The 19,151-nt window shown below is 47.0% G+C and overlaps 1 protein-coding gene across 1 annotated transcript in view; it reads right to left on the bottom strand.

Annotated features, from left to right (window-relative positions):
• Window positions 1-19,151, bottom strand: part of DHX36 (DEAH-box helicase 36) — a 275,760-nt gene that overhangs the window by 133,594 nt on the left and 123,015 nt on the right. Inside the window, exons 14-17 of the mRNA XM_069213319.1 lie at window positions 18,236-18,300; window positions 9,959-10,102; window positions 9,714-9,831; window positions 123-221 (exon numbers count right to left, since the gene is read on the bottom strand). Of these exons, the coding sequence (XP_069069420.1) occupies window positions 123-221; window positions 9,714-9,831; window positions 9,959-10,102; window positions 18,236-18,300 (426 nt within the window). The remainder of the gene's footprint in view (window positions 1-122; window positions 222-9,713; window positions 9,832-9,958; window positions 10,103-18,235; window positions 18,301-19,151) is intronic.

Below are 19,151 nucleotides of genomic sequence, written 5' to 3'. Positions count from 1 at the left end.
AACCCAGCTAGGAGAGAACAGCGTAGTGATATTGATAGACAGAATTACTATGATGCATAAAACCATTTGAAATTAGTTTAAAAAAATGACTGAAATGTTTTAACTTTGAAAATTAAAATTACCAGATCCAGAAGATGCTTTATAGCTAGGTCAACAGCTTCTGTGGTTGGTGGATCCAACAACCGATGTAGAAATGAGGCAATTCTACCAAGTTTTAAAATCTGAAAAAGAAGATCTCCTTTAATGCATAAAATCATGGATATAATGAATAGTTGCAATATGGATTTTTTTTTAAACAAATATTTTAAGTAATGACTGCCTTACCATCAGACTTCAACACTCCTACCAAAAATATTTTCACAGTGTTCGTGGGGGGTTGAAAATCATTTGCAATTGTCCAATGAAAAAAACAAGACCATAAAAAAAAAAGAAATTAAATGGTGCAATGCCCACAAAACACAGCCTGTGGCACAGATAAGTCACCCCTCTAGCAAGCCTTACAGCTCTAAGGCAGGGTGCACTATATCACAGGTGAGGGCATATCTGCATGAGCAATATAACCCTACAGGGTCTAAGTCCATTCTTTGACATCGTAAGCACAGTGTGGCCATATTAAGTACATGGGCTGGGAGTTTGTCATTACGAACTTCTATCAAACTGGTATCAAACTTCTCAGCACAATAAACCGACACCTATGCCAGTGTTGAATTTATCGTAAAAAGCAAACAGAGGGCATCTTAGAGATACCCCCTGTATTTTACCCAACCCTCTAGTGTAGAGCTGACTGGTTTGTGCAAGCCTGTCACTAGCAGACAAATTTCTGACCCCAAGGGGGCATAAGTCATGCTGCAGCCCTTAGAGACCTTACCTGGCATTAGGGCCCTTGGTAACAGGGGTACCAGTTACAAGTGACTTATCTGAGTGCTAGGGCTGTGCCAATTGTGGAAGCAAAGGTACAGTTTAGGTAAAGAACACTGGTGCTGGGACCTGATCAGCAGGGTCCCAGCACACTTTCAATCAAAACTTAGCATAAGCAAAGGCAACAAGTCAGGGGGTAACCATGCCAAGGAGGCATTTCCTTAATCAGCCCCCCCCTCCCCCAAATGAAAGAGGATGAGACTAAACTTTCCCAAGTGAGTCTTCATTTTCTAAGTGGAAGAACCTGGAAAGGCCATCAGCATTAGCATGGGCAGTCCCAGGTCTGTGTTCCACTACAAAGTCCATTCCCTGTAGGGATATGGACCACCTCAACAGTTTAGGGTTTTCTCCTTTCATTTGCATTAGCCATCTGAGAGATCTGTGGTCAGTTTGAACTATGAAGTGAGTACCAAAAAGGTATGGTCTCAACTTCTTCAGGGACCAGACCACAGCAAAGGTCTCCCTCTCAATGGCACTCCAACGCTGCTCCCTGGGGAGTAACCTCCTGCTAATAAAAGCAACAGGCTGGTCAAGGCCATCATCATTTGTATGGGACAGGACTGCTCCTTTCCCATGTTCAGAGGCATCTGTCTGCACAATGAACCGCTTAGAGTAATCTGGAGCTTTCAAAACTGGTGCTGTACACATTACTTGCTTCAGGGTGTCAAAGGCCTTTTGACAGTCCACGGTCCAGTTCACTTTCTTGGGCATTTTCTTGGAGGTATGTTCTGTGAGGGGTGTCATTATTGATCCATAACCCTTCACAAACCTCCTATAGTACCCAGTCAAGCCAAGGAATGCCCTGACTTGAGTCTGGGTTTTTGGAGCTACCCAGTCCAGAATAGTCAGGATCTTGAGTTGGAGTGGCAAACTCGGCCTCCACCTACAAGGTGACCCCAGTAAACCACCCTATCTGACATTTAGATGCCTTGATAGAGAGGCCTGCTGCATGCAGAGCCTACAAACCCTTCTTCGGGTGGACCAGGTGATCCTGTCAGTTGGAGCCAAAGACAGCAGTATCATCAAGATAAGCTGCACTAAAGGACTCCAAGCCAGCAAGACTTGATTCACCAACCTTTGGAAGGTGGCAGGGGCATTCTTTAAGCCAAAGGGCATCACAGTAAACTGGTAGTGCCCATCAGGTGTAGAGAATGCTGTTTTCTCTTTTGCTCCTGGTGCCATTCTTATTTGCCAGTACCCTGCTGTTAAGTCAAAGTATTTGGCAGCACCTAATTTATCTATTACCTCATCTACCCTTGGAATGAGGTGAGCATGTGTCTTGGTGACAGAATTAAGTCCTCTGTAGTCCACAAAGAACCTAATTTCTCTCTTGCCATCTTTGGTGTGAGGCTTGGCTAGCCCAGGGACTGTCAGAGTGCTCAATCAATCCCAACTCCAGCATCTTGTGGACTTCCACTTTGATGATTTCTTTAACCTGGTCAGACAGTCTAAATATTTTGTTTTTGACAAGCATGCTGTCTCCTGTGTCCACATCATGGGTACACAGGTGTGTCTGACCAGGGGTTAGAGAAAAGAGCTCAGCAAACTGTTGGAGGACTTGCCTGCAGTCAGCCTGCTGTTGGCCAGAGAGGGTGTCTGAATAGATCACGCCATCTACTGAGTCATCTTTAGGGTCAGTGGAGAAGAGATCAGGGATAGGTTCACTCTTTGCTTCCTGGTCCTCATCTGTAACCATCAACATGTTTACATCTGCCCTATCATGGAAGAGTTTCAGGCGATTAACATGGATCACCCTCTTGGGGGTCCTATTAATGCCTAGGTCCACCAGGCAGGAGCCCTGACTCTTCTTTTCTAGCACTGGGTAAGGGCCACTCCATTTGTTCTAAAGTGCCCTTGGAGCCACAGTCTATAGAACCCAGACTTTCTGCCCTGGCTGAAACTCAACCATAGCAGCCCTTTAGTCATACCACATCTTCTGGAGCTGTTGGCTGGCCTCAAGGTTTTTGCTTGCCTTTTACATGTACTGTGCCACCCCTGAACGTAGGCCTAGTACATAGTCCACCACATCTTGTTTAGGCTCATGAAGAGGTCTCTCCCAGCCTTCTTTTACAAGAGCTAGTGGTCCCCTAACAGGATGGCCAAACATAAGTTCAAAGAGGGAAAACCCTATTCCCTTCTGAGGCAACTCTCTGTAGGCAAAAAGCAGGCATGGCAAGAGAACATCCCATCTCCTTTTGAGTTTTTCAGGGAGCCCCATGATTATGCTCTTCAATGTCTTGTTAAATCTCTCAACAAGACCACTGGTTTGTGGATGGTATGGTGTGGTGAATTTGTAAGTCACCCCACTGTCATTCCACATGTTTTTTTAGGTAAGCTGACATGAAGTTTGTACCTCTGTCAGAAACCACCTCCTTAGGAAATCCCACTCTGGTAAAAATACCAATGAGTGTTTTGGCTACTGCAGGGGCAGTAGTGGACCTAAGGGGAATTACTACTAGTAGTAGTAGCATGATCCACTACTACTAGGATATACTGATTCCCTGATGCTGTGGGAGGTTCAAGTGGACCCACTATATCCATTCCTACTCTTTCAAAGGGAGGTGGAATGAGGGGGGCCTTTGGGTGGTGTAGGAAGTTGGCTCTGTATGCACTATTTCAAAGTAAGGAATAGTATGCACAGAGTCCAAGGGTTCCCCTTAGAGGTAAGATAGTGGCAAAAAAAGATAATACTAATGCTCTATTTTGTGGTAGTGTGGTCGAGCAGTAGGCTTATCAAAGGAGTAGTGTTAAGCATTTGTTGTACATACACACAAGCAATAAATGAGGAACACACACTCAGACAATTCCAGGCCAATAGGTTTTTGTATAGAAAAATATATTTTCTTAGTTTATTTTAAGAACCACAGGTTCAAATTCTACATGTAATATCTCATTTGAAAGGTATTGCAGGTAAGTACTTAAGGAACTTTGAATAATCACAATAGCATATATACTTTTTACATAAAACACATATAGCTATTTTAAAAGTGGACACAGTGCAATTTTCAACAGTTCCTGGGGGAGGTAAGTTATTGTTAGTTCTTGCAGGTAAGTAAACCACCTACGGGGTTCAAATTGGGGTCCAAGGTAGCCCACCGTTGGGGGTTCAGAGCAACCCCAAAGTCACCACACCAGCAGCTCAGGGCCGGTCAGGTGCAGAGTTCAAAGTGGTGCCCAAAACGCATAGGCTTCAATGGAGAAGGGGGTGCCCCGGTTCCAGTCTGCCAGCAGGTAAGTACCCGCGTCTTCGGAGGGCAGACCAGGGGGGTTTTGTAGGGCACCGGGGGGGGACACAAGTCCACACAGAAAGTACACCCTCAGCAGCATGGGGGCGGCCGGGTGCAGTGTGCAAACAAGCGTCAGGTTTGTAATACGTTTCAATGAGAGACCAAGGGGTCTCTTTAGCGATGCAGGCAGGCAAGGGGGGGGGCTCCTCGGGGTAGCCACCACCTGGGCAAGGGAGAGGGCTTCCTGGGGGTCACTCCTGCACTGGAGCTCCGATCCTTCAGGTCCTGGGGGCTGCGGGTGCAGGGTCTTTTCCAGGCGTCGGGATTTTAGAGTCAGGCAGTTGCGGTCAGGGGGAGCCTCGGGATTCCCTCTGCAGGCGTCGCTGTGGGGGTTCAGGGGGGACAACTTTGGTTACTCACAGTCTCGGAGTCGCCGGGGGGTCCTCCCTGTAGCGTTGTTTCTCCACCAGTCGAGTCGGGGTCGCCGGGTGCAGTGTTGCAAGTGTCACGCTTCTGGCGGGAATTGCAGGGGTCTTTAAATCTGCTCCTCTTGAAACAAAGTTGCAGTCTTTGTTGAACAGGGCCGCTGTTCTCAGGAGTTTCTTGGTCTTTTGGAAGCAGGGCAGTCCTCTGAGGATTCAGAGGTCGCTGGTCCTGGGGAAAGCGTCGCTGGAGCAGTTTTCTTCCAAAGGAGGGAGACAGGCCGGTAGGGCTGGGGCCAAAGCAGTTGGTGTCTCCGTCTTCTCTGCAGGGTTTTTCAGCTCAGCAGTCCTCTTCTTCTTAAGTTGCAGGAAACTGATTTCCTAGGTTCAGGGGAGCCCCTAAATACAGGATTTAGGGGGGTGTTTAGGTCAGGGAGGGCAGTAGCCAATGGCTACTAGCCCTGAGGGTGGCTACACCCTCTTTGTGCCTCCTCCCAAGGGGAGGGGGTCACATTCCTATCCCTATTGGGGGGATCCTCCATCTGCAAGATGGAGGATTCCTAAAAGTCAGAGTCACTTTAGCTCAGGTTGCCTTAGGGGCTGTCCTGACTGGTCAGTGACTCCCTCCTTGTTTTTCTAATTATCTCCTCCGGCCTTGCCGCCAAAAGTGGGGCCGTGGCCGGAGGGGGCGGGCAACTCCACTAGCTGGAATGCCCTGTGGTGCTGGAACAAAGGGGGTGAGCCTTTGAGGCTCACCGCCAGGTGTTACAGCTCCTGCCTGGGGGAGGTGATAGCATCTCCACCCAGTGCAGGCTTTGTTACTGGCCTCAGAGTGACAAAGGCACTCTCCCCATGTGGCCAGCAACATGTCTCGAGTGTGGCAGGCTGCTAAAACCAACCAGCCTACACAGGTAGTTGGTTAAGGTTTCAGGGGGCACCTCTAAGGTGCCCTCTGGGGTGTATTTCACAATAAAATGTACACTGGCATCAGTGTGCATTTATTGTGCTGAGAAGTTTGATACCAAACTTCCCAGTTTTCAGTGTAGCCATTATGGTGCTGTGGAGTTCGTGTTTGACAGACTCCCAGACCATATACTCTTATGGCTACCCTGCACTTACAATGTCTAAGGTTTGGCTTAGACACTGTAGGGGCACAGTGCTCATGCACTGGTGCCCTCACCCATGGTATAGTGCACCCTGCCTTAGGGCTGTAAGGCCTGCTAGAGGGGTGACTTATCTATACTGCATAGGCAGTGTGAGGTTGGCATGGCACCCTGAGGGGAGTGCCATGTCGACTTACTCATTTTGTTCTCACCAGCACACACAAGCTGGCAAGCAGTGTGTCTGTGCTGAGTGAGGGGTCCCCAGGGTGGCATAAGATATGCTGCAGCCCTTAGAGACCTTCCCTGGCATCAGGGCCCTTGGAACCAGGGGTACCAGTTACAAGGGACTTACCTGGATGCCAGGGTGTGCCAATTGTGAAAACAAAAGTACAGGTTAGGGAAAGAACACTGGTGCTGGGGCCTGGTTAGCAGGCCTCAGCACACTTTCAATTCAAAACATAGCATCAGCAAAGGCAAAAAGTCAGGGGGTAACCATGCCAAGGAGGCATTTCCTTAGAGGTGGCCACCTGTGTTACCACTGGCTTGACAGGTGACACAGGAGGCACAACACTCCTTTACCTTCTGGGACATATTGGGCCATTAGAAATGGTTGACTAACCTCTCCCATGTCTTGGTTTGTCCCAAATGCCCAGCAAGGTGAATCTCATGGGCTAAGGTCAGAATGAACTCCCTAAACTCCTGAGGCACTACCACGCTCCTAGCGGCACCAGGTTTGGGATCTCTCGCCTCAGTGTAAAGGAGTCCATCTCCCCAATAGACCCTATGAGTTCCACTGACATTTCATTTTACTTGCTCAGCTGCTTGCTGCCTTAGGCCTTCAACAGATGGACACGTTTTTTTACCCTTACACAGCTGTTCCCTTGAGGATCCCCCTGGGCCCAAGAGCTAAACCTGGTAAGGTCCCAGCCCCATGGACTCAGTTCCCTCAGAAGATATAACTTCTTCCTGGGAAGAGAGGTTCTGTTTCCTGTGCTGTGTTGAAGCTGGTTCCCCAGTCTTGTTTCCCTTTCCGTTGGGCCATTATTCCAGACTCCAACACTTTTTTAACCCTGAGCCCTGCACTATGCCCTTGTCTTGACACACACTAGTACAGGGATACCAAGCATGCCTGCATGGGGTTTGAGTTCTACCTCAGCCCATGCTGAGGACTCCAGATCATTTCAAAACAGACATTCTACTGGTATAACAGAAGAGACTACTACCTGTTTCAGGCCAGTGACCCCCTCCCCATTATAAAGTTACCATTGCCATGGGATGGACTTTAGTCTGATTGTCAGCATTAGTGACTGAATAGGTCTGTCCAGCCAGGTATTGTCCTGGGGAAAACAGTTTGTCTGTCATCATAGTGACTCTGGCACCTGTATCCCTCAGGGCTTCTACTCTAGTCCCATTGATTAAGAGCTGCTGCCAGTGTTTTTGCATGTTAGGCGGCCAGGCAGCAAATGTGGCTCGGTCCACCCCACCCTTTGAGACTAATGTAGCTTCAGTGTGAACCCTGATTTGCTCTGGGCACACTGTTGATCCCACCTGGAGACTGGCTATTCCAGTGCTAACTGGAGTAGTAGTTGGAGGACTTTTCTTTGGACAGGCCTTGTCTCCAGTTTGGTGTCCATGCTGAGTACAGATGCGACACTAGGCCTTTTTGGGATCAACGTTTTTACCCTTATACCCAAATGAGGATTGTGAAGAGGCTTTGGACCCACCCTCCTGAGCAGATTTTTTGGGCCCTGTAGAAGACTCTTTACTTTTTCCCTTGGATGTCTCAACACTCTTCCCCTGGGAGGCTTTGTGACCCCTTTCTTTTGCTCACCTCCTGTGGAAGTCTTAGTCACCCTAGTCTTGACCCAATGGTCTGCCTTCTTTCCCAATTCTTGAGGAGAAATTGGACCTAGGTCTACCAGATGCTGATGCAGTTTATTATTGAAACTATTACTTAAAAGATGTTCTTTCATAACCAAATTATGCAGCCCATCATAATAATTTACACCACTGCCGTTAATCCAACCATCCAGTGTTTTTACTGAGTAGTCAACAAAATCAACCCAGGTCGGCCTCGAGGACTTTTGAGCCCCCCTGAACCTAATCCTGCACTCCTCAGTTGAGAACCCAAAGCCCTCAATCAGGGTAGCCTTCATGAGGTCATAGGATTCTGTATCCTTACCAGAGAGTGTTAGGAGTCTATCCCTACACTTTCCAGTGAACATTTCCTGAAGGAGAGCACCCCAGTGAGATTTGCTTACTTTTCTGGTTGCACAAGCCCTCTCAAAAGCTGTGAACCACTTGGTGATATCATCAACATCTTCATATTTTGTTACAATCCCTTTGGGGATTTTTAGCATGTCAGTATTCTCTCTGACCCTATTTATGTTGCTGCCACCATTGATGGGAGCTAAACCCATCTCTTGGCTTTCCCTCTCTATGGCTAGGAACGGTCTCTTCAAAGCCAATCTTTTGGCCATCCTGGCTAACAGGAGGTCATCTTCACTGAGGCTGCCCTCAATGCTTCCAGAGTTACTGGTCTCACTTGTGGAAGAACTAGTATCTCTGACTATCACTTATAGAGTTAGGGTTTGAGGGACTCTGGGCTCCCTAATTAGGACAGGAGGGAGGAAATCACCCTCCTGTTCACTAATTATTTTCCTCTGTGGGGTTATCCTCAGAGGGGTGGTCCTTTGCAAACTGTGCCAAAAGCTGTGAGGCAGTGTGCATGTGCTGAGTGGGGGGTCCCCAGGGTGGCATAAGTCATGCTGCAGCCCTTAGAGACATTCCTTGGCATCAGGGCCCTTGGTAACAGGGGTAGCAGTTACAAGGTACTTATCTGAGTGCCAAGGCTGTGCCAATTGTGGAAGCAAAGCTACAGTTTAGGGAAAGAACACTAAGGCTGTGGCCTGGTTAGCAGGGTCCCAGCACACTTTCAATCAAAACTTCAGCAAAGGCAAAGGGTCAGGGGGTAACCATGCCAAGGGGGCATTTCCTTACACTTCCTATTAATGAAAGCCTTATGGACTCCTGGCAGAAACCTACTTTTACTTTCAAAAGTTCCATTACTTTGTCGATATGGGAACTCAGCTCTTACCAAGACTAAGACTCTCCTCTCCCCAGGTCTAGCAATCCAGCTTCCCACACAACAACTGAAAGCCACAAGGAAAGTGTGAGAGTTAGACAATGGATCCAATGTAAAAGACGCAACGGAAGCTGCTTAAGGAGGAACTGGGCTCAAATCGACGTGGTCACCATAGCAGGTGGGCTCTCATTTGCTGGGTCTGCACTGAGGAAGACTGATGGGTTCTTGTAAAAGTGAACTACTGCTCTTTGTTGCTTTACAGGCTTTCCTTTCACCGGGACAAAAGGGTCTGGCTGGAACAAGTCTACAGGTAAAGGGGATAAATGATCTTTCAACTGGGTACTGTCACCTTTGCTGGTGTTACTCACTCTTCTTGCTTGGGACCACAGATGAATCAGTACCTCCACAGCAGTTTAGTTTACTCGGTATAGTGGTGACCTGAGGCGGAGAACAAGGACTCTTCACCCTTGCATTGAAACTAAGGTTCCTGTTAGGTACACCATTATCCTGCAAACATGCCAGGGTTCTGGAGGGCTACACAAGAGGCAGACTTTTTATGTATCAGCAGCTGAAAACTGCCAAAGGCAACATTTTGGAAGGCTTGAAACTGGTACAGTGATGTGCAGGAAGGGGCCCAGGGGAAAAAATAGGAAAAATGTAGTTCGAAGAGACTCAAGTTGCCTCAACAATGAGCCTAAGAGTAAATTTCCTGAGCAGGAGGATGCTCCAATATTTACAGTTTGGAAGAAAAAAGGACATGGCAAGGGTGCGCATATCTGCATGGTATGGGAATGACACACAAGTAACTCAAGGGTATACAGTACCAGTATGTATTACGACCTTGTCTCTAAGTGACAGAGATACCAACAGTTTGAGGATGTGAAATTATATATATAAAAAAAAAGACAATGGCATATCTTTATCCACACCAGCATTGTTGACATTGTCGACAGCGTACCTTGACTTGTAAGCACAGTTCTTCTAAAGGAGTTCGCAAAATTTCAGGTAACTGATAGTCATCCAAAAGGCTGTCTCTTAGGCTGTTGTAAAGATGGTAACAGTAACCTGGCTGAACTCTAGAGAATTAAAAAGTACACAATTATCTCATTCAGTTCTAAGTAAACTTAGTTTAGAAAAGGCAAATATGTAGAAATTGTAATGTCTTAAGAAAGTTTAGTTTTGAATTTAGCACTGTTTTCCTACCTCCCTGCTCGACCTTTCCTCTGTTTGGCATTTGCATGACTAACCCACTCAGGAGCCATTGTGCTGATACTGTTCTGTGTATCATAGTTGGTTTCCTTTATTTTTCCAGCGTCTATCACATGAACAATATCATCTATGGTAATGCTAAAAAAAAAAAAAAAAAAAAAAACTCATATCAGACAATGTGAGAGACTGTAGAAGGCTTGCTGCTGAGGATGTGTCCTTATTACTGTATAATATGGCAATCTAAAATCAATGGACAGCCACAATGTATTATCAGCGCTGGTAAATTGATAGTGCTTTGCAAGCAGGCTGCAAATCAAAACTTAAATTCTCCAATTACAAACCATATTTAAAATCTGCATTGTGTCTAGGTATTACTTTTGATCATTAAAGTACAAGTTACTTACCTTCGGTAACGAAATAACTGGTAGAGACATATTCTAGTTGCAAATTCCTTACCTTGGAATTTCCCCATGGCGTCAGACTGGATCCGGAGATTTTTCTCTGCACGTCGGCATGTGGCGTTGGTCGACTCAGCGGGCGGTGGCGCCGTGATGACGTCGGGAGTAGTATATAGACGCCGCCCTTGTGCAGTGACGTCCGTTTCTTTTAACGACTTTCCACCCCAAAGCGCAGAGTCACTAAGAACACTGAGATTGGTGTGCCAGAGCTAAGGACCTGAAAGTGGGAATATCTGTCCCTAGAAATCAGTTCGCAAGCGGGGAGGATGGATGGGAAGTAAGGAATCTGCAACTAGAATATGTCTCTACCAGATATTTCGTTACCGAAGGTAAGTAACTTGTACATCAGATAGAGACTTCTAGTTGCAGATTCCTTACCTTAGAATAGATACCCAAGGAATGCCATCCTCCGTGGTGGGCTGTGAACCAAGATCATACTAGAAGACCAAAATAGCCGTCACAATGGACCCGACTGTCCAGGCAGTAGTGCCTAGCAAACTTGTGCAAGGACGCCCACGTAGCTGCCTGGCAGATATCCAAGACAGGAACTCCGCGTGCTAACACAGTGGAAGCAGCAGTTGCTCTTGTGGAATAAGCATGCAAGCCTTCAGGAAGTTGCCTTTTGGCCAAGGCGTAGCACATTTTGATGCAAAGAAGCACCCATCGAGAGATGGTACGCTTTTGTACTGCCTTCCCTTTTTTCACACACACACATATCCAACTAAGAGTTAATCGTCCACCTGGAAATCTTTAGTACGATTGAGGAAGAACGCCAACGTTCATTTTGGGTCCAGACGGTGGAGTCTCTCCTTATGGGAAGGATGTGGGGATGCGTAGAAAGTAGGCAGAGTGATGGACTGGCCTACATGAAAGGGTGAAACCACCTTAGGAAGGAAGGAAGCCCTAGTGCGCAACACTACTTTGTCACGTGAAAGATAAGTATGGAGGGTTTGAGGAAAGGGCCTGAAGCTCACTCACCCACCCTGCGAGCAGAGGTGATAGCGACCAAAAAGACAGGTTTGAAGGTGAGGAGCCGCAAGGGACAATTATGCATTGGCTCAAAGGGGGTACACATCAAATAAGAAAGTACAAGATTAAGGTCCCACTGAGGCATGATAAATGGAGTGGGAGGAAATAAATGGGTGAGCCCTTTTAGGAATCTACTCACAATAGGAGATTTAAAGAGTGAAGGCTGATCAGGTAGCCTAAGAAAGGCTGAAATGGCAGATAAATACCCTTCAAGGGTGCCCAAAGCAGAACCCTGTTGGGCCAAAGAAAGAATGAACAGAAGAACCTCGGATAGAGGGGCGGAAAGGGGGTCAACAGATTTGTTGGTATACCATGCCACAAATGTATTCCAATGAAAGGCGTATACAGTTTTGGTTGATGGACGCCTGGCTGCCAAGATAACACTGCAGACTTCGGGTGGAAGGGCAAAAGCCGTCAACTGGCGCTGCTCAATCTCCACGCATGAAGGCAGAAGTTGGACAGGTTCAGTTGCTGCGACAGAAGATCCGCCTGAAGAGGCAGTCTGAGTGATGGATCGATGGACTTGCTCAAAAGCTCTGGATACCATACTCTCTGTGTCCAGTCCAGAGCCACCAAGATGACTTGGGCCCGGTCGTTCTTGATTTTCTTGAGAACTCTGGGCAGAAGAGGGATAGGCAAGAAGGCATAAAGGAGGCCGGAGCTCCAATCGAGACGAAAAGCGTCTACGAGCGAGTGCCGCCTTGGAAACTCCAATGCGCAAGACAGCTGACATTGTTCACTTCTACAGAGAACGCGCAGATCTAACAAAGGCTCTCCCCACTGCTGAAAGAGACCTTGCGCCACCTCTGGATAGAGATGCCATTTGTGATCGGCTGTGCATCGACGGCTGAGTTTGTCCGCTCTGGCATTGAGGGAGCCTGCCAGATGTTGAACCATCAGGGTAATGCCCTGATGTTCCAGCCATGTCCATAGGCATAGTGGCTCCTGACAAAGGGTCCAGGACCCTACTCTGCCCTGTTTGTTGGAATACCACATGGCAGTAGTATTGTCCGTGAACACCTGCACCACACTTTCCCTTTGAGAGAGGGAAGGAATGCTTTCAACGCAAGCCTGATCGCCCAGAGCTCCAGCAGATGATAAGAAACCCAGACTCCGCCGGAGACCAGAGTCATCTGCTCTCCGCCTCTCCCTATAGATAGATCTGGTTGGGGAAGGGAGAGGGATCTGCCGTGGACCCAATGTGGATTCGAAAGCCACCACTACAGGTCTTTCGTAGTCCCCTCCGAGATCTGGACCAGGTCGGAGAGATTCCCCTGATGCTGCGCCCACTGGAACTTCAGGTCCTACTGCAGAGCCCACATATGCCATCTGGCATGCGTCTCTAGCAGGATGCAGGAGGCCATGAGGCCCAGCCGCCTCAGAGTCAGTCTCACCGAAACCCAAGACCGAGGTCGAAAGATCGAAATCATAGCCTGAATGTCTTGGACTCGCTTTTCGGGAGGATACGCCCGAAACTGCACTGTGCCCAGGACTGCACCGATGAAAGGGAGTGACTGAGAGGGAGTCAGGTGTGACTTCAGCACGTTTATAGTGAACCCCAGCGTGTGCATGAGGTTTACCGTAGTTTGAAGGTGGGAGACTACTTTCTGGGTCGAGTCTGCCTTCAACAGCCAATCGTCGAAGTAGGGGAAGACTGAGACCCCTAACCTGCACAGATGAGCTGCAGCCACCGCCAACACTTGCGTGAACACCCGAGGGGCGCTGGTAAGGCCGAAGGGGAGCACGGTAAACTGAAAGTGTTAGTGACCTACCACGAATCATAGGTAACATCTGTGGGCAGGCAGAATGGAGATGTGGAAATAAGCGTCCTGCAAGTCCAACGCTACCATCCAGTCTCCTGGGTCCAAGGCAGACCAAACCCAAGCCAGGGTGAGCGTTTTGAATTTCTCCTTCTTCAGGAAGTAGTTTAGGTCCCGAAGGTCTAGGATAGGACGTAAGGCCTTGTCCTTTTTTGGTATCAGAAAGTAGCGGGAATAACAACCACAACCTACTTCTGGCACAGGGACCTTTTCTATAGATCCCTTGGCCAAGAAAGCTGTGACTTCCTGGCGGAGAAGTGCCAAATGATCCTCAGGAAGGTGATTGAAAGATGGTGGCATGGGTGGTGGAGCAGATTCGAAAGGGAGGGAGGGAGTAGCCCTTTCGAACGATCTGCAAAACCCACCTGTCCTAGGTCATGTTTTCCAAGTGGGGCAGGTGATGGCATATCCTGCCACCAACTGGACGGGAGTGTGGGGGACGGACTAGGAGGGTTTGCAGGCTGCAGCGGGGGCAGAGGTGAAATGGTCAGAGCTCTGGTTCCCTGTCCCACGGCTATGTTGGATTCCGCATCCCTGGCCACGCAGAGGCTGAAATGCGTGCGCAGCACAGTGACTGGGTGGAGGACGCAACAGGGAGCCCCATCCGTGGCCATGAAAGGGGTGAAAAGTAGACTGTGGTGGGCGAGGGGCAGAGGAAAGACCGAGGGACCGAGCGTAGCCCGGGAATCCTAGAATCTCTCCGAGGCAGAGTCCGCTTTGTCCCCGAAGAGACGGGAGCCATCAAAGGGCATGTCCATAATTGACTGTTGGACATCCCCAGAAAAAAACAGAAGTACGTAACCAGGTGTGGCGTCGTAAGGCCACTGTCATAGCAACCGATCTGCCCAGAGAGTCGGTCGTGTCCAGCCCACAACAGATTGTATACTTTGCGCATCTCTCCCAACTTTCACCGCTTGCGAGACGATAGCACAAGCCACCACCGGTATCTGCAGCAGGACTTGTGTAACCGTATCACACAAAACGGGCATAGCAGCCCAAAATGCATGCATGTTCACAGACCGCAGTGCAAGACTGGAGGAAGAAACCAACTTCTTGCCAACCTGTTCCAGTCTTTTGGATTCCCTATCCGGTGGTGCGGAAGGGAATGCGCCTGAAGAAGAGGAAGCCTGGATAACAAGACTCTCAGGTGTGGGGTGTTGGGACAGGAACTTAGGGTCGTTTGGAGTGGGCCATTGGCGGCGTGTGATAGTCCTATTTACAGGAGCCCCTGTGTTGGGTTTGGACCATAAGCCCAAAAGGGCATAGGTGAGGGCTTCATTAAATGGCAAAAGGGGTTCTTAAGTAGAAGCCCCAGGCTGAAGCACCTCAGTCAGGAGATTAGACCTGACCTCAACAGTGGGAAGCTTGAGACCAAGGGCCTCAGCAGCCCTACTGACCACCATACCATAAGTTGCTCCCTCCGCCCTAGCAACAGTAGGAGGAGATAGCATCCAGACCACTGGCTTCGTCCAATTCCTGAACCCAGTGCATAGAAGGGTCATCCTGGTATTCATAAGGGTCCAGAGACCCCTTGAATCCCTCCCCATATTCGTACCCATAAGAAAAGGGGTCCGAATCCGACCTGAGGTGACTAGGCCCCATCGAAGTCTGCATCGGCCGACGCCGCTCCGACTCAAGTCGTCGGAGTTAAGAATTGGGTCGACATCGATAGTGGGCACTACTGATGTCGGGAGCATCGGTAATTGACCCAGCGCCGGGGAAGATCTCAAGGGTGCGACTGGCGCCGATGTGGATCTGCGCATGGATCTGTAGGTGACCCCCTTGTCTGGAGCTGAAGCTACCGGCGCGGAACCCGAAGGCACCTCAGCCCTTGGGCCCTAAGGCGCCGTATCAGGTTGGACCGCCCAAATATGAGGCGCATAGCCTCATAAAACTCTTTAAGTTGGGCGGGGGTCGCTCCGGCTCCGAGAAACTCGGGGAAGGGCGGAGCAGACCCAGCTGCAGGCTCCAGGGATGGAGGCCTTGTGCGTGGACGCTCCTCCCACGTCAGCCGAGCGACTGGGTGAAGTCGGAGGGCGATGGGACTTCTTCGACTTCTTCTTCTTACCTTGACCTGAGGATCTGGAAGAAGACAAGTGGTGATGACTCTGCGACGGATCTCGAAACCTTCTTCTCGAGCGAGCCGGGACCTACGCGGAGTCGAGTGGTGGGCCGCCATAAGCTTTAGGGACTGCTCCCTCAAAGCCTTCAGGTTCATGGCCCGGCACTTGGAGAACGACTTCTGGTCTTGGTTGCGCTCGAGACACCACAGATAAACCCGATGCGGATCAGTCATCAACATCGTACGATGACAGTCCTCGCATGGTTTGAACCTGCTCGACGAACCAAAGTTTCACAGAAAAACTCGACAAAACGATCGAATGCGGCCAAAATATAGTCGCCGTAGCTCTTCTCAATCAGCGCGTGGCGCGGAAAGAAAGGAACTGACGTCACTGTGGGAGGGCGGCGTCTATATACTATTCCCAACATCATCACGCCGACCACGATGCCAACAATGCCCGCCCAGTTGACCAACGGCACCTGCCAATGCGCAAAGGTATTGCTCGAAGAAAAATCTCCGGATCCAGTCTGACGCCTGGGGGGGGGGAATTCCAAGGTAAGGAATCTGCAACTAGAAGTCTCTATCAGATTCAGTAATGGGAAAGGTCGTTTATGATGGTTCTAAAAGTCCACCAATTAGATAAGACAGGCATAACAGAGGAGCTAAAAAAAATTTTTGTTTACATTTTCTCAGTGTAGGCATCACTTCCTTAATGCAAATGTTAGAGGAGGCACTTCATATTCAAAAGAATAAAAATGGACAGTAGAACAAAGGTTTGTGGAAAAACACAACTGCAACGCTGTATGAAGTAAAAAAAATAAAAGCCAGTGCTGCAACAAAAATAAGAGAAACAGTATAGTAAAATATTCCTGAAAATTCATTTGTTAATATAACAAAGCAATCTGACAACCAACATTTCTATTTTTCAATTACAAGGCTCTCTTTATTTAGAACACACAGGGTGAAAAATATTGCATATAAATGTAGCAAAACAAAATCTGGCGAGTTAAAAGCAGTATGCATTTCTAAACATCCACCTATGCCATCTCAAGTAACTCTTCTGATTTGGGGTAATCTGATTGTTTACGAGCGAGACCACAGCAAGGCCTTCTCTGCTTAAGCTGGTGCATTCTGGAAAAAGTGGAGAGAAAATTCAGTTGATTCAAGCAGTCTGTTGTATTTTTTGGTATGTAAAACTGTATTGTTCTCAGTATCACTTCATCCTTATAGAATTGCAAACAATGCACTTCTTACTAGACATCTAGGAGTCTTTTCCACAGTCATCCAATTATAAAAGCAGTTCACAAGGGAACACTTTGCATCAGCTCAAAAAGCTTGTCTTTCAAAGTCACTAAAATAGTATTTAGCTCCAAAATGTGTGGCTATCTAACAATCCTTTAGGGGTTCCATAAGTCATAAGCAAATCTTCCCTTTCAGACAAAAATGCTTCATATATCTTTTAATTAAAAAACTTGGAGATTGCTGCCTGGTGACTTTTAATGAAGCTCCCACACAATCCCTAGAGTGCCACACACAGCAGTGTAGACAACATTTTGTGTGGCTTGCATGACAGTGTGCAAACCGTCTTTGGAACATCATATTTAGAATGGTATTTATTACAGAATGATTCATAGGTGGCTCTTGCCTTCTGCTTTCATCACTCCTCACCTCTCTAGAAAGCTTTGATGCCCTATCTTTAATATCACTCATTAGTAATTATTTTAAATAAAAATGCATTTCTGTCCACTTTTTGCTTCCTGTGCTAATACAGAAACAGATCAACCCTTTATAAATTCGTATGGGCTACATTAAAGCCCATCACTTTTTGTTCATAGTGCCACTATAGACAGCTGCTGTAAATTAAACACTATGGTTATGTTGCCAGCCATAATTTTGGAAGACAGACTGGATGGCATGCAAAAATATGATACATCAGCCAGAGCCCTGGTAGTTCTAAAATACTTCTGTATATAACCTTACTTTTACTAAATTATGGAAGTAGTCCATACTACATAGGAGGAGACTTAGCAGTGTCCTCCAGATTGTTGCTTGTGATCTTGTCCCTCCCTGCATCTGCATATAAAACAGTGTGATCATAATCTTTACAAGAGGCCTTGCATTTTTGGCAAAAACATGCAACACGCAACGTGACCATACTTGGTCCACATTGGTTCTAAACTAATTGCATGAACTCATTAGATTCTTTCTGTGCAGGAGGTGGCTTTTTGATGCTAGCATTGCAAAGAGCTTCAGAAACCACGCATTAAACATCTCCAGTCTCTGAAATGGTATACCAGGAATTGTGAAGGGATAGTAGGAAGTGAAGCTTTAATAACAAGAAGAGACTGCAGGAAAGGTTTTGAGGCTACGAAACACAGTCTTAACTGTCGAAAATATCTTGAATATTATTAGCTGAGTGGTTTGTGGGAAGAAATACCACTAGTCCCGCTCTCATTCCAATTTTTTTCTAGGATTAGATCTGGTAAGTCTTCAAAACTTAAAACGGGGTTCCGCAGCTATCAATGGTGTGCAACATACCTTATGAACTTTACCCGCTGTTGACGGTGGCACTGATTGTGTGTTGGTACATGGAGAAGCACTGCCAAGGAGACAGAACTATGCTTATTTGTCTATCGATGACTACTTGGGGATCCTTTGATGATGAATTAAGTCCTTTGTAGAAAGACTGCTGTCTAGCTGACGGACAATTGTTTGATGGGATGTAGGTTGGGAATGGCATGCTGACTAGCAGGTTTTGCTCTTTGTTTCAATGATGGGGGAAGAGGTACGCTGCTGTACATCTGAACATTTTTTGTCTGGTGATGTCTTTTCTAACAAATACAAGTAATAAGCATCCAAAGTTCAAACAAATATTTTCTCAGTGTCATAAGCTGAAGGTTACCTGGTCTCTGCAATGTTGGTTGCAATAACTATTTTTCGGACTCCTGGTGGAGTCTTTTTAAAAACCTGCAGACATTAAAACATGTGGAAAAATGCCACATTAAAATATAATATAATAAACTCTGCACATTAAACAGCTGCACTCCATCAAAATCAAAATAGCAAAATCCATTAAGTCTAAAAGGTCTAACACAGGGTCAAAGGGTCTGATCCATTTGTATTTTTCAATACTACTGAAAGAACTTTGGTTTAGAACCATTATATCCTATATAAACATCCTATGGGCATATATGTCTAATTTGCCATAGATCGGACTCTTTGAAACCAGCACTATGCACTAGCGTACCAGAAATAAAAACCAATGCTAAATCACCAGTTATTAAATATCAACTTCTCAAAACACAGTATGGCAAAACACAGTTCATGCGGAAGCAATGACTATTATTTTACTACAGATTACATGTTTCAGACAATTTTGGAAATGTGTAAATTGACCACGCTCAGAATGACAGGTGAGCAACAGGCCCCTGCCACAAAAAAATATTTTATTTTTCAGGTGTTATACAGATGGCTGTGAAAAGCTCAGCTAGTGTTAGCCCGTTTAGCTCTGCTGCTGTAGTCATGATGGTTAAGAAATATGTAAATATTGTGTTCCCTAATATTCAGTACAACACTAAGAATAACAATTTATCCTATCTATCGCGTTGCTGAGATCTAAACCTGTATTGCTAATCACTGAGAATCCATTAGTTAGGGAGAAGAAGCAAAAAGGGAAACAATTCACTGTTAGAATATGTCTGCTGCTTAATATCTGTTGTGAATACAAATACATTAATGTTCCATCATCTGATGGTTGGGTCCAGAATGGCCCTTTAGACATTCTGGAAAAAAGAATGGCATAATGCACATCAACCAGA

This window comes from Pleurodeles waltl, chromosome 11, assembly GCF_031143425.1.
Source record: "Pleurodeles waltl isolate 20211129_DDA chromosome 11, aPleWal1.hap1.20221129, whole genome shotgun sequence".
Classification (NCBI taxonomy): Eukaryota; Metazoa; Chordata; class Amphibia; order Caudata; family Salamandridae; genus Pleurodeles; species Pleurodeles waltl.
Note: the sequence above shows the minus strand (reverse complement) of the source record. Positions and strands in the feature narration are given on the sequence as shown.